Below are 16,315 nucleotides of genomic sequence, written 5' to 3'. Positions count from 1 at the left end.
CTCCTGAGGTAGAGACCCGTCGGTCAGTCTTTTTAGTTAGACTTCTTTCCTCCAGTTTTCCCCTTTCCCTCTCTCTGTCCTCTGTCCTCTGCTGTCTAAAGTTGCAGCTGTGGAATGTTGGTAGTCCCGCATGGAATCCCGACATTTATCTCAGTCTGATGAGTTCCCCAGGACTCACTCGCACTCTTTCATTTCATCATCCCTTCTTTTTCCAGCTTCCCCTCTCTTCACTCTCGCTCTTTCTCCACCCTCCTTCAACTCTCACACACACACACACACATTTGATTCAGGTTCTGAATCTAGGTGCTTAAGAATTCACCCCCTGATTTATCAACACTTCCTGTAACAGAGAAGCTATATATGCCAAAAAAAGTGTATTTTTTCACAGCAGTACATTTTAGTATTGTCTTTATTGGTGTCTGTGGTTCTGAATTACAGTACAGGTTTCATATTTGTAATTACAGTACAGAAAAGGCCACAGTTTGATACACAGACAGATGTGAAAGACACACGGACCACACCGAACACTACCTCACACAGATACATGCACAAAGATAGAGATTGAAATAAGCATGCATAGAAACACACAACCAATCACGACAGCCTCCTTTTTTGAACTTGACCTGCCACACCCAAAGTCTTTAATATAAACGTTACAAAACGGAGGTTTATCTACATAATATTACCATTTCAAATGATTGAGTTTAATCGTTTTGTACTTAAACCTTTTTACTCCTAGGTGAGTGATGTTTTGGCCACCTCCCATGCTCTTGTTATGTCCGTCTGATAGGCTAGGTGTCTTAATTGACACAGGGTCCTGCCAATCACAGGCTGGTGCACTATGTTCTGATCTCCTTGGCCTATGGAGCATGCTCACCAACCGCGGGGATAACGGGGGTAGAGTCCATCATAGTGGAACTCACGCCACTGCTCTGTCTTCTCCCGTGTCCTCTCATCCTGCTCTGTGGATGGAGAGAGCAGAAGGGAAAGAGAGTTGAGGGTTTTTTGTTGGTGGCAACCTGCAGAGTGTAGAACGCGGAGGACTAAGAAAGTGTATTTCTGTCCTTCATGTGAAACACTTTGGTTTACTTATGTGGGAGAAAACGCTTTCCAGAAACACAATAGGCACGAGAACTACCACAAACCCAACACATCCCTACACAGACGTGTGGTCAAAGTGTTCAGTGCAGCACACTGTGTGATTACTTTGATTAGACTCTGTGATTACTGCAGATAAATCAAGCTGTGGCGTTTACCACTGAGAGGTCTGAGTTTAACCAAATGGGCACTTATGGTTTTGAACCTCATCTTTGGAACAGAGTTAGTCGGTCTTACCATCGCGCTCCTCTTCCACATAGTTCTCAAACTCGTCCCTCTGTTCGTCGTAGTACTCCCTCCTCCTCTCATCAGCTGACAGACGTACCCTCTGCTCAGCTACGGAGGGAGGGAGGGAGGGAGGAGTGGAGGAGGGGGAAAGAGAGGGAAACAAGGAGAGATGGAAGAAGGTGTTATGGTTAGTGAGGTAGAGTGAGATGTGTTGTCTTAGTTACGTCATGAACCTCGAAGATGTTTGGCGCCAAACTTCCAACCTGTCCTCACCTCACACTTTCCTCACGTCACACACTGCAGGCAGTCCAACTCTATCATACAGTTTTTGGGAGAGATACTGTACCTGTTGCTTTCACACACACACACACACACACACACACACACACACACACACACACACACACACACACACACACACACACACACACACACACACACACACACACACACACACACACACACACACACACACACACACACACACACACGCACACATCGCAAACACACACAGGCCGGTACTGTATATATTGGACACTAGCCCTCATTGGGGTACTCATAGAAGTTTTAAGGTGACATCACAACATTTTCAGTACACACACACAACAAGAACACACATACTCTGAATAGTAGGTTGTTTCTTACAAAACGGCTCGGTGGAATGAGGCTTTGCGGAAAGGAAACTTTCTCAGGTACTAGGCTTACTGGTTGGGTTTGCTATCTCTCTCTCTCTGTCTGATTAAATTCAATTCAAAGGGATTTATTGGCATGGGAAACATATGTTTACATTGCCAAAGAAAGTGAAATAAACAATAAAAAATGAACACTAAACATTACACTCACAATTTTCAAAGGGATAGACACATTTCAAATGTCATATTATGGCTATGTACAGTGTTATAATGATGTGAAAATATGGAAAATAAATAAACATAAATATGGGTTGTATTTACAATGGTGTTTGTTCTTCACTCGTTGCCCTTTTCCTGTGGCAACAGGTCACAAATCTCTCTTTCTCTCCCTCTCTCTGTCTCTCTGTCGTCGTGGCTGCAGACCTGCTCACGTGTCTTACCTAAACCCAATGGCCAAGTTAACAGATCTTTCCATTATCCTCCTCAGGTTTCTTCTCTTTCTTTTCTCTCTCTCATTTCCTCTTGTTGTCTCTCTCACTCCGCACTATAATGTTTAATTGGTCCACACATTCCTATCTCAGGTCCTGCAGTGCCTTCCCTGCTACCTGCGCATCACTCCCCTAACACGGTCACGACAAAGTCGTATACACACAGACACACACATTCATGCACTCGCACACACACACTTCTCCCCCTTCTCTCTCGTGCACACCCAGCGCCTCAGTGACTGGTTGGCAGGCGATATAAACAGTATTTTGTAACTAAAACTTTCCAGGAATCTGACCGGTGGCCCAGAGAGGTGCACTGACAGGGAGCTGGAGCAGACGACAGCCTATCTGTCTCTGGGACTGGGACAGAGAGAGAGAGAGAAGGAGAGAGGCTGCTCCATATTACCCTGTGACTCCTTTTGCTGCCTCCAGCCTGTGTGTGTGTGTGTGTGTGTGTGTGTGTGTGTGTGTGTGTGTGTGTGTGTGTGTGTGTGTGTGTGTGTGTGTGTGTGTGTGTGTTGTGTGTGTGTGTGTGTGTGTGTGTGTGTGTGTGTGTGTGTGTGTGTGTGTGTGAAACAGATGGATTCAAATGCTTTTAAGCTTCTGGAGCAGCTGCTAGCGATTCACCTGTGGGAGATTTGGAGTCTTTAGTCTGACCTCCGAGTTCACAGCCATGACCTCAAACCACACCACCCAACATTTTAATCCACAGACCATCAAATTAATAGACTTTGAGTACACACACCCACACACACACACACCACCAGCCTCTACAGAGTGCTGTAAACCTCCCAAAACAAACTGTCCATAGTGCCACCAGCAACTTCAACTACATGCAAACACTACCATCATCAACCCTCATGCCCCCTGTCCTGCCCCTGCCCTGGCTCCATGGTAACGCCCCATAGTGATGGTAAACAGCCTCACCGAGGACCTCCGCCTCATGTTTGGCCGAGCGCCGACTACGCTTTTTGAAGAAGTTTGCTGCATCCGCCTCGGGCATGAAGACTCGTCGCGCTGACCCTGGGGGCAGAGGGTAGCAGGTAAGGGTCAAAGAGGGTCATTGGGGTCACTCGGGTTGGGGAGGGGGAATAGAATAAATGACATTCACCTTTGGGCTCTGCAGCTTTTCCCTCTCTTCCATCTGTCACCGATGCACTCCGCACCCCGGGGGAGACTGGGAAAGACAGAGAGAGGTTTTTGTCAATTTTACACTTGAGCTGATCAGCAAGGCCTCTTTCTAGAAATTCTGCACATGCACCTTTCAGAAAAGGTCTGAAAACATCATACCTTCGCCATAAAAAAACTTTAAAAAGTCACCCTCCACCTCCTCTACCACACCCTTCCTTGACCCCCCCCCCAGCATGTCAACCCCCCCATCGTGGTACTTACGTGTGAGGATGAGGAGGGTGGCGAGCAGAGAAAGAAAGACCAGATGAGTCCAGGACATGATGAAGAATACAGTGAAGCAGCGCTGCGAACAGTCAAGTTATGAACTGAGAGAGAGGGGGAGAGGCGAGGGAGTTAGAGGGGAGGGATGGAGAGAGTGGGTGTGAAGAGAAAGAGAGGGAGTTTTGGGGGAGGGGGGACAGCTGGAATTTCATTCGCCCAGAGGAGGGGTGAGGAGGGGGGGGCATGAAATATAACCTGAGACAGAATCTGTGTTGTCGTTAGTGAGAGACACTTAAGAACGCACGAGAAAAATCCGCAGAGTGCAATGAGTGCGAGGCACTTTAAGGATCACTTGAACTTCCAAACAAAATGTTTCACTCAGAAGAGAGGGATGAAGGAGAGATAGGATAGAAGGATGAGAGAAAGGGGCGTATAGGAGAAGGAGAGAGCGAGTGAGAAGGAGCAGAGGCAGAGATCAACGTTCATTACACCTCACAAATCATAAGGGTGTCACTGATCTAAATGACAGTATAGGAGCCACACACAGCACAGGGAGTGGAGGAGGATAGTGTGTGTGTGGTCTGCTCCGGGTTACTGATCTGAGGCCAGTTCAGGCCAATGAGGACACATCTTTCATCACTGTCCAATCAGTGACTAGGGTCTCGCTGGAGATGTCAAAGCTGCTTTTGTATCCCTCAGTTTGTACATGTGTAGAGTGTGTTTTGTGTTTTCAACTCTGATGTTTTCGCTGCTTGGAAGACTTGTAGACCAGGAGACTCTTAACAGATGGGGATTAAAATGTGTTTGTCTGTGTGTTAACTTGCTGTGTGTGTCCATCTGTTGTATTGTGTGTGTGGATGCATATGTTTTCCCCCTGAGGAGAAGCAGGTGTGTGTGTTTCGTGTTGATGCATGCCAGCCTTGCCAGACCAGGGCATATGCAAAGCAGCAGAGCCCATTAGCCACTCTGGTATGGATGATCTCAGTACTGTGCATTGCCCCGACAGGCACAGCTCTCATAAGTTACAAACAATGTACTATACCCTCCACAGGAAGTTGGTGGCACCTTCATTGGGGAGGACGGGCTTGTGATAATGACTGGAGCGGAATCAGTGGAATGGTATCATATACATCAAACACATGGTTTCCAGGTGGTTGATGCCATTCCATTCGCTCCGTTCCAGACATTATTATGAGCCGTCTTCCCCTCAGCAGCCTCCACTGACATTACCCTCGTATGAACTCACACAACTTATTCACACACAAATGGTACGTTTGAAAAAGGATCAATGTAATTCCAGCATCAGTTAGTGCAGTTCCTTCCCTGTCAACCTGTTTATGATCTACTTTCCTTTTTTTCATACCTGGTTTATGACCTTTCACCCCAGGTGTGTGATGGTGTGTGACCCTTGCAGTGAGTGTGTTGCATAGGAGAAGGTGAGTGTTTTTGTTGTACCTCTCTCACACACATACACACACACACACACACACATAGGTATGATTGGCAAGCAGGCAAACTAAATGTGCTATCGTGAGAATGATTGTTGAGATGTCTCCACTTAATAACGAAATAGATTCACTGCTGCTATCAAAGTCCTTCCTCCTCCCCTTCTTCCTCCTCTCTCCCTCCTTTCCCTGTCCTCCTCCTCTTCTCTCCTCTCCTCCTCCTCCTCTTCTCTCCTCCTCTCATCATTCCCTTCCTCTTTCTCCTCCTCTCCCTCTCCTCCTCCTCATCCTTTCCCTGTCCTCCTTCTCTTCTCTTCTCTCCTCATCCCCTTCTATCCTCCTTCTCTCATCCTTCCCCTCCTCTTCCTCTTCCTCTCTCTTTCCTCCTTCTCCTCCGCATCATCCTTCCCCTGTATTTCTTCTCTCCTCTCCTCCTCTTCTCTTCTCCTGCTCCTCCTCCTCCACACCCTCCTCCTGTCCTTCTCTCCTCTTCCTCCTGTTTTTCTCCTCTCCTCTCCTCTTCCTCCTTCTCGCCCTCCTCTTCATCTCCTCATGTCCTCCTTCTCTCATCTTCCTCCTCTTCTCTCCTCTCCTGCCCCTCCTCCTCCTCTCTTCCTCCTCCTCTCCTCCTCTCCTCCTTTTCAACTAGTGTTACATTACATGCCTTAATGACGTCAGACAGTGTTATCCAAGTGCTTTGAAATGTGAATGTCCCATATATGTGAGATCTTAGAAGGCTTAGCTTACATTTCTCTTCTATGTTTTTTTATATAAAACATGCAACATTTCTGTTGTCTAAATGTTAACCACCCATAGAAGTCAGATTTTGTGTATTTGCTGCCATATGTATTACTGACAAGTTCCAGGTAGAACAGATAAGAATCTCGTTAAATTCTTCTATATCTTTTCCATGTGGGGAAGTGGTGATGCAGCCAGTCAAGATGCTCTCAATGGTGCAGCTGTAGAACCTTTTAGGGATCTGAGGGCCAAATCTTTTCAGTCTCCTGAGGGGTAAGAGCTGATTACATTTTTACTGTTTCATATTCAAGCTTCAAGGTGAAGTTCAGCTTTTTTTCTTCTTTCCTCTAAAAGGAATCTACCTTCAGTATCTATGTAAACACAATAATGACAAACAGCCAGACCACCTCCACAAATACTGCAAAAGACATCATGCAGTTTACTAACGCAGTAACTCGAGGACCCCACCTTGAGGACTGTTTATGCATTTACATAAACACATGCAGGTGTCTGTGTACTGGAAAAATCAAGAAGAGCTCTCTTTAAGATTCTCTCAGTAGGAAACTGGGCAGAGGAGTCTGTCCTTGGCTTCTGTTTTTCTGAGTGAATGAGTGCCTTAGAGACCTGTGTGTGTGTGTGTGTGTGTGTGTGTGTGTGTGTGTGTGTGTGTGTGTGTGTGTGTGTGTGTGTGTGATCATGAAAAGAGTATGAGGTTTGTGGGTATTGATTTTGACACTGAATTACATGTGTATGGTTGGTAGGATTTCATGTATGGTGTCTGTGATTAACTGGTAGACTTAAGGGTTTCTTCTTTACTCTGAATGGAATGGCTGTTCTCCTTTCCATGACACACAGACGCGCGTGGCACGGCACACACACACGCAGCCCTTAGGTGTTTTCTTTGGTTCCACAGGAGAGGTACCAGCCCTAGTCAGGAAACATCTCAGCCTCGGTTTGAAAACAGGGGAAACGCTCGCCTCACACACAGACACTCTCTTTCCTTCACACATACGTAGATCCTGTCACTTGCCTGGTATCCAGACTGGTGCTGTATATGGAAATTGGACTTGGATGCTATCCATCTTAATTGTAATGCTCTTTCTCTGACTTTAAATTGTCCTTTTTGTCCCATCCCCCCCACCCCCCACTATTCTAAGAACTCTACCACCCCCCAACACTGTGTCTGGATCTGGGACAAGGTGGGACACTGGGATTGTTCGTGTCTCCACGGTGATGGAGATTTCACAGAGCTTTAGCCTCTGAATATTCATGAGGCCTGGGGCTGGGGGGAGGAGCTGGCTGGGAGTGTGTCTGGAAAGCAGATTGGGTCGAGGGGGAAGGGGAAGGTTTAGGTAAAACACAGATTTAGGGGACCAAGAATGGTCTCCGAGGTGGTGTGTGCGCGTCTGGGATGTGGCACAAAGGAGTGAGGAAACCAAAAGAGTATCTCACCATCCTCACTAGAACTCCAAGGAACAGATGACAAAGCGAGTGAAGCAATTGATTCTGAGTCTGTTTATTGTCAGTTACATCAACAGTAACGAAAGGAAATCACATAAACTAATTTTCAAACCATTTTTAAACACAAGTACTCATTACAAACTCATTAAAAGTAGCATAGATTTGATTGTTAAGGCGGTGATGTAAAATACAACTAGGATTCTGTTATATTGAGGCATCAAGGTTACTGTTATTTCATGGCGGACTGGTCTACAAAGCGACACCTTGAGTACCTGGTTTCCAAAGTGTACTAAAACACTCATATTCATAGCAGCAATAGCCTGCTATTCACCTTGATCCACTCAACTCTCTCATACACACTCCCTTTCTCCCAGTCTATCACACTCTCTCTCACACATTCTACCTCTGCTCCTCTCACTCAAAGTGCTTTATTGTTAGGAAGAAAATGATTACTTCAACCAATGCTTAACTGTGCAATTAACATCCATTTACTTTAATATGTTGAACACACCCAGAAAACATCCCTGACTGGACTCTTGGACACTCTCTCTCACCCAATGAATAAATTACTCCCGTCACTGAGACTCAGTTTATTGGCTGGTGGATATGTCAACTTTTTTCAATCTCCATTGATTGGCAGGTTGTTAGTGGTGAGTGACTGTCACACTGCGGTGGGTGGGCTCTCTCACAGATCGGTCCTATCCCCTTGCACCAGACGGCCCCTTACAGCCCAGGTATCCTATAACACACGCAACAGACTGTGTTAGACACAGCACACTGTTACACACAGTTTATTAACAATGTGTTTGGTGTATACTGAATGACTCCTGCAGAGATGTGATGTACCTAAAATGCGACATCATCGACAGCATATTTCCTTGCTGTGATCTCGCACACCTCCTGCCCTATGTTCTCCTGGGTGGTTCCCCTCACGTCAATGTAGTAGCAGTTAGCTCTGGCATAGTGGCAGGAGATGGCCTACACCCACACACACAAAACACACACTTCCATGATTTAGGGATCCTAGAATGGTTAGGTATATATGGCTTCCAGAGTGTTTTTCAGCGGTGAGTGTGTTACCTTGCGGAAGCCCTGCGTTTGGTTCATTTCAGATCTGTGGAGCAATAGAGTGTAGAAGCACACTGTCTCCTTTCTCCATATCCAGGTGCACCCTGGGATGATTGGGGTCGTAGTCACGGACACCGTGGTACATTTTATTGATCCCGCCCTGAGGAAGAGGAAAGGGAAGTGACGTCACAAGATCTAGTGGGGGTAGTCATGCTTGCTGAGGATGCAGCTGTGTGTGTACTACCTCCCACTCTGGGTAGTCGTGTTCTTTGAGGGTGCCATGGTGAGAACCAGGAAGGACCATGAGAGAGACGTTCTGGCGGTGAACCTTCTCCATGGTGGTCCAGGAAAACACAATACGGTCCGCCGGACAGACTGGAAAATAATGCAGGTCCTGGTGCATGGAGTGACGAGATGCCTTATTACCTGAGATAGATCACACACACAAATAAACATACATTAAATAGACAGGCTCCCTGTTTTCACTCTCTAGAAGGTGTGTGTCTATGTGTCTTTCTGGATAAGGGTCAGTGTTAGGGGTTGAGGGTCAGGGGTTAGAGGTTAGACCTATGTCTGGGGGCTTGTTGATCAGCATGGTGTGCATGGCCATGATGTTGGACCAGCGAAACACTCGACATAATAGTGCTCAGATGGTGCCGGAAGAAATGGCAGCAGTTTTACGGGCGCCTAACCAATTGTGCTATTATGTGTTTTTTTTCGTGCTATTTGTAACTTATTTTGTACATAATGTTTCTGCCACCGTATCTTATGGCAAAAAGAGCTTCTGGATATCAGGACAGCGATCACTCACCTTGGATTAGCCAATGATTTTTTCTTCAAAAAGCAGGATGCACAGGATGTACTTCAGACACCCGACATGGCCAACATCCCTGTCATTGGCAGGAGAAAGAGACGCAGGTATAGAGGACACAGGGCGGGGTGCCTTGTAAGGATCCGCCGACGGTGAGTGGGAAATCTGCCTTTACCATCAATCTTACTTTCCAACGTACAATCATTGGACAATAAATTAGAGGAGGTACGATCACGAATATCCTACCAACGGGACATCAAAAACTGTAATATCTTATGTTTCACTGAATCGTGGCTGAGTGATGACATGGATAACATTCAGCTGCACCGGCTAGATAGAACAGCACGGTAAGACGAGGGGGTGCAGTCTGTGTATATTTGTAAACAACAGCTGGTGCACGAAATTTAAGGAAGTCTCTAGATTTTACTCGCCTGAAGTAGAGTATCTCATGATAAGCTGTAGACCACACTATTTGCCAAGAGAGTTTTCATCTATATTTTTTGTGGATGTTTATTTACCACCACTAAGACCGCACTTGGTCAGCTGTATAAGGAAATAAGCAAACAGGAAAACTCCCACCCAGAGGTGGCACTCCTACTGGCCGGGGACTTTAATGAAGGAAAACTGAAATCAGTCTTACCTAATTTCTATCAGCATGTTAAATATGCAACCAGAGAGAAAAAAACTAGACCACCTTTACACCACACACAGAGATGCATACAAAACTCTCCCCCGCCCCCCATTTGGCAAATCTGACCATAATTCCATCCTCCTGATTCCTGCTTACGAGCAAAAACTAAAGCAGGAAGCACAGGTTTCTCGGTCAATAAAGAAGTGGTCAGATGATGCAGATGCTAAACTACAGGACTGTTTTGCTATCACAGACTGGATTATGTTCCTGGATTCTTCCGATGGCATTGAGGAGTACACCACATCAGTCACTGGCTTCATCAATAAGTGCATCGATGAAGTCATCCCCACAGTGACTGTACGTACATACCCCAACCAGAAGTCATGGATTACAGGCAACATTCTCACTGAGCTAAAGGGTAGAGCTGCTGCCTTCAAGGAGCGGAACTCTAACCCGGACGCTCATAAGACATCCTGCTACGCCCTCCAACAAACCATCAAACAGGCAAAGCGCCAATACAGGACTAAAATTTAACCGGCTCCGACGCTCGTCGGATGTGGCAGGGCCTGCAAACTATTACAGACTACAAAGGGAAGCACAGCTGCGAGCTGCCCAGTGACACGAGCCTACCAGACGAGATAAATCACTTCTATGCTCGCATCGAGGCAAGCAACACTGAGGCTTGCATGAGAGCATCATCTGTTCTGGGCGACTGTGTGATCACGCTCTCCGTAGCCGACGTCAGTGAGACCTTTAAACAGGTCAACATTCACAAGGCCGCTGGGCCAGACGGATTACCTGGACGGGTGCTCCAGGCATGTGCTGACCAACTGGCAAGTGTCTTCACTGACATTTTCAACATGTCACTGATTGAGGCTGTAATACCAACGTGTTTCAAGCAGACCACCATAGTCCCTGTGCCCAAGAACACTAAGGTAACCTGCCTAAATGACTACAGACCCATAGCACTCACGTCTGTAGCCATGAAGTGCTGTGAAAGGCTGGTCATGGCTCACATTAACACCATTATCCCAGAAACCCTAGACCCACTCCAATTTGCATACCACTCAAATAGATCCACAGATGATACAATCTCTATTGCACTCCACACTGCCCTTTCCCACCTGGACAAAAGGAACACCTATGCGAGAATGCTATGCATTGACTACAGCTCAGCATTCAACACCATAGTGCCCTCAAAGCTCATCAATAAGCTAAGGATCCTGGGACTAAACACCTCCCTTTGCAACTTATCCTGGACTTCCTGACAGGCCGCCCCCAGGTGGTAAGGGCAGGTAACAACACATCTGTCACGCTGATCCTCAACACTAGAGCCACTCAAGGGTGCGTGTACAGTCCACTCCTGTACTCCCTGTTTACCCATGACTGCATGGCCAGGCACGGCTCCAACACCATCATTAAGTTTGCAGATGACACGACTGATCACTGACAACGAGACAGCCTATAGGGATGAGGTCAGAGACCTGGCAGGGTGGTGCCAGAAAAACAACTTATCCCTCAACGTAACTAAGACTAAGGAGATGGTTGTGGACTACAGGAAAAGGAGGACCGAGCACACCCCCATTCTCATCGACAGGGCTGTAGTGGAGCAGGTTGAGAGCTTCAAGTTCCTTGGCGTCCACATCACCAACAAGCTGGAATGGTACAAACACACCAAGACAGTCGTGAAGAGGGCACGACAAAGCCTATTCCCCTTCAGGAGACTGAAAAGATTTGGCATGGGTCCTCAGATCCTCAAAAGGTTCTACAGCTGCAACATCGAGAGCATCCTGACCGGTTGCATCACTGCCTGGTACGGCAACTGCTTAGCCTTCGACTGCAAGGCACAACAGAGGGTAATGCGTACGGCACCGAACATCACTGGGGCTAAGCTGCCTGCCATCCAGGACCTCTATACCAGGCGGTGTCAGAGGAAGGCCCTCAAAATTGTCAAAGACTCCAGCCACCTCAGTCATAGACTGTTCTCTCTGCTACCACATGGCAAGAGGTACCGGAGCGTCAAGTCTAGGACCAAATGGCTTCTCAACATCTTTTACCACCAAGCCATAAGACTCCTGAACAGCTAATCAAATGGCTACCCGGACTACGCATTGTGTCCCGCCAACCCCTCTTTTACCCTGCTGCTACTCTCTGTTTATCATCTTTGCAAAGTCACTTTAACTAATCCTACATGTACATATTACCTCAAATAGCCCGACTAACAGGTGCACCCGCACATTGACTCTGTACAGGTACCACCTGTATATAGCCTCGCTATCGTTATTTTCTTTACTGTTTTTATTATCTATTGTTTACCTAATACCTATTTTTTTTTACTTAAAAACTGCACTGTTGGTTAAGGGCTTGTATTCTGCGCACGTGACAAATAAACTTTGATTTGAATTCAGGATCTGAGAAAGACAAGTGAAATAAAAAAAAACTGGAGAGAGAGAGCGAGAGAGCAAGAGAGAGAGAGAGAGAGAGAGAGAGAGAGAGAGAGAGAGAGAATGCGTCCTTGTCAGCCTGATCACTAGAAATAGACTTCGGACGTTTGAAAAGGTCCCAAGAACATATGTATGCCTTCCTCGGCGCTTACCAAGAAAAATAAAAACGATTGCCCGGCACAAACTTGTGATGCTCGGAGACAAAAGGCGCTGCTCAGACCACTGCTCTACAGCAGTTCCCAATGCTCTAGCAAGCCGCAATGAATAATTCATTCATCAAAAATAGATGTTAATCCAAAATACGTCGAATTTCAAAGGGAAACTATGAGATCTTGATGCAGTCCGCGTGCGTGGGTCTGTGTGTGTGTGTGTCCATGCAGTGTGTGTACCTGAGGCATGCTACAGTAGCGGAATAACTCAGGCTCTTCCTGGAAGTCCTGCAGCTTGGAGATGGCCTTCTGGTCAGGGATGAACTCTGACTTGGCGATGGACACGTCCCTCATCACCACCAGCCCCGGGACCTGCACCTCCCAATGGAATATCTGCTCAAACGCCGCCCTGCCACACACACGCACACACACACACAAATTCAGTCCTTGTTCAGTGTAGCATCACTAATTAAGCCCAGCTGGTAAAGCCATGTGTCTCTGGTACAGAGGAGCAGTGTTCTAGTGTTTTGCCGGTGAACCATGCTGCATGTGGGGCCAAAGACAGGGGACATATTGAAGCGCTGGTGGAGACAAGTGAAGTGATCTTCAGGCATTTTTCTCTTCTGTGGTCTTTCTACTTTTATCATTGAGCATTCTACATTAGACACCTGTTTTTTGTTTATCTAGTGTTATCCTTTCAGTCACATCTGAGACCTTTTGTCACGCTCGTCAAAATGAGTAGACCAAGGCGCAGCGTACTTAGAGTTCCACATGTTTAATAAATAAGAAACTCACCAAAAACAATACAGAAGAAAACAAAACGTACCGTTCTGGGCTGCTCACAGGCAGCTACACAAAAACAAGATCCCACAACTAAAAGTGGACAAAAGGGCTGCCTAAGTATGATTCCTAATCAGAGACAACGATAGACAGCTGCCTCTGATTAGGAACCATACTCGGCTCAACACAAAGAAATAGCCCAACTAGATTGCCCACCCCACATCACACCCTGACCTAACCAAACTAGAGGAAAATAAACGTCTCTCTAAGGTCAGGGCGTGACACCTTTTCTGTTGTCTCTCTCATGGTGTTGTGGTCTTACCTGAATCTGTCAATGTGCTCCCCATACACCAGGCCCTTGATAAGGAGGAAGCCATCCTCCTCATAGGAGATTCTCTGCTCAGTGCTCAGCAGATCATTGTCAAAGAAATACCTGGATACAGCAAGTGAATGACAGTGTGATAAACGCTTATTAGACTCATGTGTTTAGATACAGAGTGATGGTAACTCAAAGATGAATGAACTACTGAGAGGATCTCAGCATTGTGTAATGTGCACAGTAAGTAGGGCAAGGGTCAGTACCTGTACTTTTAGACTGTCCTAATATAAGGCCATTGACATAGTCAAAAACAGGCCAAATAGGAGATTGATGTGCCACTTACTGTACCTCACTGCCTGTAGTTGATAGTAGGCAACGTTTTGGCCAGAGGTAGATGCTTGCTTTATGCAATGAATTAAGGCCATATATGAATTATTTCTTATTACAAAATTGTTATTTGTAGCTATTACACATTTATGTAAGCTATGTTATACCGTTAATTATAACAACAAATGAACTTGTGAATACCTATAGCCTAATAGTTAGACTATACACGCGGGCCTTTTACGCATTCATAGGCTATAACATAGTGTAGTCTTATATGGATAAATAAACACATTTACAGAAAATAAACACATTTTGCAATGTTATAGTTCCACTCCCAATGTTCAGTTTGCTCTGAAAAAGCCTGACAATTACAGTAAAACAGTTGAAAAGGATACAACAAAAGAAGGTCGATCTAGATGATTCACCATCACTTTCAGTCTGTCTGCCGCTCGAGACATTTTGCAAGAATATATGTTTTTTCTGTATTCCTTTCGATGCACTGACAGTCATATGCCCACTGTTATGTAGACCTATGCTGCTGGTGTAGGCTACTCTCCAACTAGGTCAAAGTTCACAAGTGAGAATGTCACGCCCTGATCTGTTTCACCTGTCTTTGTGCTTGTCTCCACCCCCCTCCAGGTGTCACCCATCTTCCCCATTATCCCCTGTGTATTTATACCTGTGTTCTCAGTTTGTCTGTTGCCAGTTTGTTTCGTTCGTAGAACCTTCTAGCGTTTCCCCTTGCTCCTGTCTTGGTTCCTGTTTTCTAGTTTTTCCCGGTTTTGACCCTTCTTCCTGCCCTGACCCTGAGCCTGCCTGCTGTCCTGTACCTTTGCCCAACTACTCTGAATTACCGACCTCTGCCTGACCTGACCCTGCCTGCCATCCTGTACCTTTGCCCCTGTTGTTGTAATAAACATTGTTACTTCGACACAGTCTGCATCTGGGTCTTACCTTAAACATGATAGAGAAGGACATTGACACATGCGCGCGCACACACACACACACACACTTTGTTTTACTTTTGTGGGGTAAAAACAATTGAGTCCCATTCAATATGCTATTTTCCCTTACATCTAACCCTTACCTTAACCCTAAAACCCCTAAACCTAACCCTAATTGTAACCCATTTGGTCCGCACAAGGATAGTAAAACCAAACACAAAAAACACACACTATTAATGGAAGCTTCCCCTCATTTCAGCCTGGCCTCAGAGCTCATTTCAGTCATGGTCAACAACAACAACAAACAAGCAAACAAATAATTGGACACAAAACACTAAATACCACTCCTCAATCCCGTCCGATGGCAACCATCTGCATATGCCCACAAGACATGAGAGAATAAAAGAAAACAGAGCATCTTTGTGACAAACTTACAAAACATGCAACAGATGTAGCCTAATAACTGAATAAACTATTAGGAGACAGAGATCAACAGATATAGCCTAATAACTGAATAAACTATTAGGAGACAGAGATCAACAGATATAGTCTAATAACTGAATAAACTATTAGGAGACAGAGATCAACAGATATAGCCTAATAACTGAATAAACTATTAGGAGACAGAGATCAACAGATATAGTCTAATAACTGAGTAAACTATTAGGAGACAGAGATCAACTGACGCAGACTCAAGTGAGAATTAGTTCCCTTAGCCTAAGTAGATCGATCCATGCGGTCTTCCAAAACCAAGAGTTAATAAATTAATAGCAGGATGGAAAAAGAACACAATTGTCATACTTGAGTGAAAGTAAAGATACCTTAATAGAAAATGACTCAAGTAAAAGTGAAAGTCCCCCAGTGAAATACTACTTGAGTAAGAGTCAAAAAGTATTTGGTTTTAAATATACTTAAGTATCAAAAGTAAAAGTATAAATAATTTCAAATTACTTATGTTAATCAAACCAGATTGCAACATTTTCTTGTATTTTTAATGTATGGATAGCCAAGGGCACACCAACACTCAGACATAATTTACAGATGAAGCACGTGTGTTTAGTCCACCAGATCAGAGGCAATAAGGATGACCAGGGATGTTTTCTTAATTAGTGCGTAAAAACAGACAATTTGACTGTCCTGCTAAGCATTCAAAATGTAACGAATACTTTTGGGTGTCAGGGAAAATGTATGGAGTAAAAAGTGTATTATTTTCTTTAGGAATGTAGTGAAGTAAACGTAGTCAAAAATATAAAAAGTAAAGTAAAGTAAAGTACAGATACCCCCCAAAAGTACTCAAAAGTATTTTTACTAAGTAGTTTGCACCACTGATTAATAGGCCTAGTTGTCAGGGAATGTCGGC

At 45.3% G+C, this 16,315-nt stretch overlaps 2 protein-coding genes across 3 annotated transcripts; both read right to left on the bottom strand.

Annotated features, from left to right (window-relative positions):
- Positions 1-391: 391 nt before the first annotated feature.
- LOC115198832 (unique cartilage matrix-associated protein) lies at positions 392-3,968 on the bottom strand. The gene is made up of 5 exons (XM_029761156.1): positions 3,839-3,968; positions 3,558-3,623; positions 3,374-3,469; positions 1,336-1,434; positions 392-962 (listed from the first exon to the last, which is right to left on the bottom strand). The coding sequence occupies exons 1-5, from the start codon at positions 3,894-3,896 to the stop codon at positions 874-876; spliced, it is 408 nt and encodes a 135-aa protein (XP_029617016.1). The 5' UTR covers positions 3,897-3,968; the 3' UTR covers positions 392-873.
- A 3,553-nt stretch (positions 3,969-7,521) lies between these two features.
- LOC115198831 (phytanoyl-CoA dioxygenase, peroxisomal) lies at positions 7,522-14,574 on the bottom strand. 2 transcript variants are annotated; one of them, XM_029761154.1, is made up of 8 exons: positions 14,407-14,574; positions 14,028-14,085; positions 13,688-13,798; positions 12,826-12,994; positions 8,795-8,976; positions 8,563-8,710; positions 8,329-8,460; positions 7,522-8,221 (listed from the first exon to the last, which is right to left on the bottom strand). In XM_029761154.1, the coding sequence occupies exons 1-7, from the start codon at positions 14,519-14,521 to the stop codon at positions 8,329-8,331; spliced, it is 915 nt and encodes a 304-aa protein (XP_029617014.1). In that variant the 5' UTR covers positions 14,522-14,574; the 3' UTR covers positions 7,522-8,221. The 2 variants fall into 2 exon arrangements, with proteins under 2 accessions (XP_029617014.1, XP_029617015.1); XM_029761155.1 differs by having other exon boundaries at positions 14,033-14,085; positions 14,407-14,568.
- Positions 14,575-16,315: the final 1,741 nt, after the last annotated feature.

The sequence above is a fragment of the Salmo trutta genome, chromosome 8, assembly GCF_901001165.1.
Source record: "Salmo trutta chromosome 8, fSalTru1.1, whole genome shotgun sequence".
NCBI classification, from domain to species: domain Eukaryota; kingdom Metazoa; phylum Chordata; class Actinopteri; order Salmoniformes; family Salmonidae; genus Salmo; species Salmo trutta.
The sequence above is the reverse complement of the archived record's forward strand: the minus strand, read 5'-3'. Positions and strand labels throughout refer to the sequence as shown.

Excerpts from the sequence above, each read along its gene's own strand:
- LOC115198831 (XM_029761154.1), bottom strand. The coding sequence starts at position 14,521 with ATGACTGTCAGTGCATCGAAAGGAATACAGAAAAAACATATATTCTTG. Across the intron at positions 8,977-12,825 it reads GCTACTGTAGCATGCCTCAG|GTAATAAGGCATCTCGTCAC; the intron begins GTACACACACTG and ends GATCTATCTCAG. Across the intron at positions 8,461-8,562 it reads AAACGCAGGGCTTCCGCAAG|GCCATCTCCTGCCACTATGC; the intron begins GTAACACACTCA and ends GTGTGGGTGTAG.
- LOC115198832 (XM_029761156.1), bottom strand. The coding sequence starts at position 3,896 with ATGTCCTGGACTCATCTGGTCTTTCTTTCTCTGCTCGCCACCCTCCTC. Across the intron at positions 3,624-3,838 it reads CACCCTCCTCATCCTCACAC|TCTCCCCCGGGGTGCGGAGT; the intron begins GTAAGTACCACG and ends TGTCTTTCCCAG. Across the intron at positions 1,435-3,373 it reads ACATGAGGCGGAGGTCCTCG|CTGAGCAGAGGGTACGTCTG; the intron begins GTGAGGCTGTTT and ends CTCCCTCCGTAG.